The sequence below is a fragment of the Lontra canadensis genome, unplaced genomic scaffold, assembly GCF_010015895.1.
Source record: "Lontra canadensis isolate GAN:19392208 unplaced genomic scaffold, GSC_riverotter_1.0 scaffold4444, whole genome shotgun sequence".
Lineage (NCBI taxonomy): Eukaryota > Metazoa > Chordata > Mammalia > Carnivora > Mustelidae > Lontra > Lontra canadensis.
This window is the reverse complement of record NW_022635425.1, coordinates 1-2,330: the sequence shown is the minus strand read 5'-3', so window position 1 is coordinate 2,330 and position 2,330 is coordinate 1. Positions and strand designations below refer to the sequence as shown.

The 2,330-nt window shown below is 49.7% G+C and overlaps 1 protein-coding gene across 1 annotated transcript; it reads right to left on the bottom strand.

Annotated features, from left to right (window-relative positions):
• Positions 1 to 136: 136 nt before the first annotated feature.
• Positions 137 to 853, bottom strand: LOC116863882 (protein phosphatase inhibitor 2 family member C-like). The gene has a single exon (XM_032851189.1). The coding sequence runs from the start codon at positions 761 to 763 to the stop codon at positions 137 to 139; it is 627 nt and encodes a 208-aa protein (XP_032707080.1). The 5' UTR covers positions 764 to 853.
• Positions 854 to 2,330: the final 1,477 nt, after the last annotated feature.

Sequence of the window (2,330 nt, the reverse complement as noted above, 5' to 3'; positions counted from 1 at the left end):
TTCGGAGCAGTTCGGAGCAGTTCGGAGCAGTTCGGAGCAGTTCGGAGAGCTCGGAGCAGTTCGGAGCAGTTCGGTAGCAGTTCTTAGCAGTTCGTATGGGGCAAAGCAAGCGACAGCAGGGCAGAGCAAACGTTATCTAGGTGCAGAATGCCTGGGATTGCAGTTCGTCTTTCGTAGGAACTTCACTGGGTTCTTCCGCAGTAGTGTTGTCTTCGTTGTTGTCACTATGTAGAGTTTCTTCATTGTCATCCTTGTCTTTCTCATGTTGGAGGTCTTTGGAGATGAGTTGTCTAGCCAGCTTGAGGTTCAGGCCTTCGTTGTAGTGTAGTTTCCTTTTCATTTCGAACTGCCGCTGCTTTTCTTGCTTGTCGAGAAGGATCTTGCTGCTGTGTGCTCCGTCACTCTCCGGCTCTCCCAACTGGCAGTTCAATTCCGAGGTACCACTGGCGGCGAATTTCTTGGCTAAGTTGTCTGGGGTCATGGCTTCCTTTGCTTCAGAATCATTCACTGGATCTTCTCCATCGTCTTGCGGGCTGAAGTAGGGGCTGTTGGGCTCGTTGATCTTCATGAAGTCATAGTCTCTATAAGCAGGCCGGTGTGTTGCCAGGATGTTGGATTCATCCCATTTCTGGGACTTTTTTCTCTGGACCTCCTGTATTGTCCCTCCCGACTGCTGGGCAGAGGCAGCCACTGAGGAACCAGTGGAGCTTTTGTTCTTCAGTATCCCCTTGATCGGCCGGTGTGAGGCGGTGGAGGCCGCCATGCCTGCCTGGGGAGCCAAGGGCCGCCACGGGAGGGTTGGGCCGCCGCAGCCGCCTGCCCGCCCTCCAGGCTGAAACGGCAGCTTGGTCTGTTCTGGGCACCGGTCGCAACGTCCTAATAGCTGCACCAGGACCCAACGTCACAAAAGGACATGGCAGACGACGCCATAATGGTAGCCGCTGCCGTCATGGCTGCCATCATGGCAGTCATCACTGCCTCCCAGCCCATGCTGGCTGGTTTTGTTCTTGTTTTAAGGACTAATATGGGAGATACCCCTGCATTACACACAAAACAGAGAAGCACTGTTTTGTGAATTTCTATCTAGCCTGTGTACCAGAGGCTATGTAAAATGTATGTCTTACTGTGGGCCCGGTCAAAAATTTGAATCGATGCTTTGGTTGAAAAGATTGGATGTGTATGGTGGGTATTAGAGAGGGCACGGATTGCATGGAGCACTGGGTGTGGTGCAAAAACAATGAATACTGTTACGCTGAAAAGAAATAAAAAATTTAAAAAGAAAAGGTTGGAAGTGTAGGTGCTACAAGGTGATTACCTTCTGCTCATTCCTTCTGTCACCATGCACACCTCCCTCTCCCCTACCAACTTACACACACGCGCACGGCCCCGCCCCCAAAACCCCTGGTCTTCCTCTTATGCTCCGCCTCTTGGTTAATGGCCCCCAAATCCAGTCGCTTACACCAGGTGGGAGTGTGCCTCCCTCTCCAATCCAGCCCTCAGGCAGGGGCCTAAATAGTTCGAGAAACTCTCCCAATTCTCTCTTCCACCACCACCCTGATTCAAATCACCACTACTTCCTTGTGGGGACTACAGCCACAGACTTTGAACTGCGCCCCCCCCACACACCTTCACTCTTCTGGCTGTCTCCCAACCTCTTCCCCACCCTCTAGCCAAAGTAGTTTTTCAGAAACACCCCTTAAATCTTGTCACATCTCTCTTTCAAACCCATTAACTGTTGCCCATTTTTTGTAACTTGAGGACCCAAATCTAGAAGAGACCAAAAGAAGCAGCTCTCTGAACTGCTCGTGCATATATCTGAAGTATTCTCTCGCTGAAGTCTCCCAGTCCTACCTCCAGCTTTCCATTCTGGCCTTTCTGTGCCAAGAGCATCCACCTTCCTTCCTGTCCCAGAGAACTTTTGTTTTCAGCTCAATCATTATTGCCTTATTTGGGCCTGTTTCCCGAGCCCCAGGGCAGATAGGCCTTCCTGTGCTCTCCTGGCCTTTTTTATTCTCCTTGGCAGTTGTGATTATACTGTCTGGGCACACTAGATGGTAAACTCCAAGAGGGGAAAGGAGATGTGTTTTGCTCATCATCATCTCTAGCTCTGTATCTTGACAACATCAGGATGTACCTGGACCATAGTAGGTATTACAAAAATATTTATTGAGTGAATAATAAATGAGAGGTGATAGGGAACTGGAAGAATGAGATGTGTGAATAGAGAAAATAGGACTCCAGACCCTTTGCAGTCAGTTTCAATTTGTCCAGTCGCATAGGGGAAAAAAAAAAAAAAACCCACATGTGGAATTTGGGGGCTGTTATAGGAG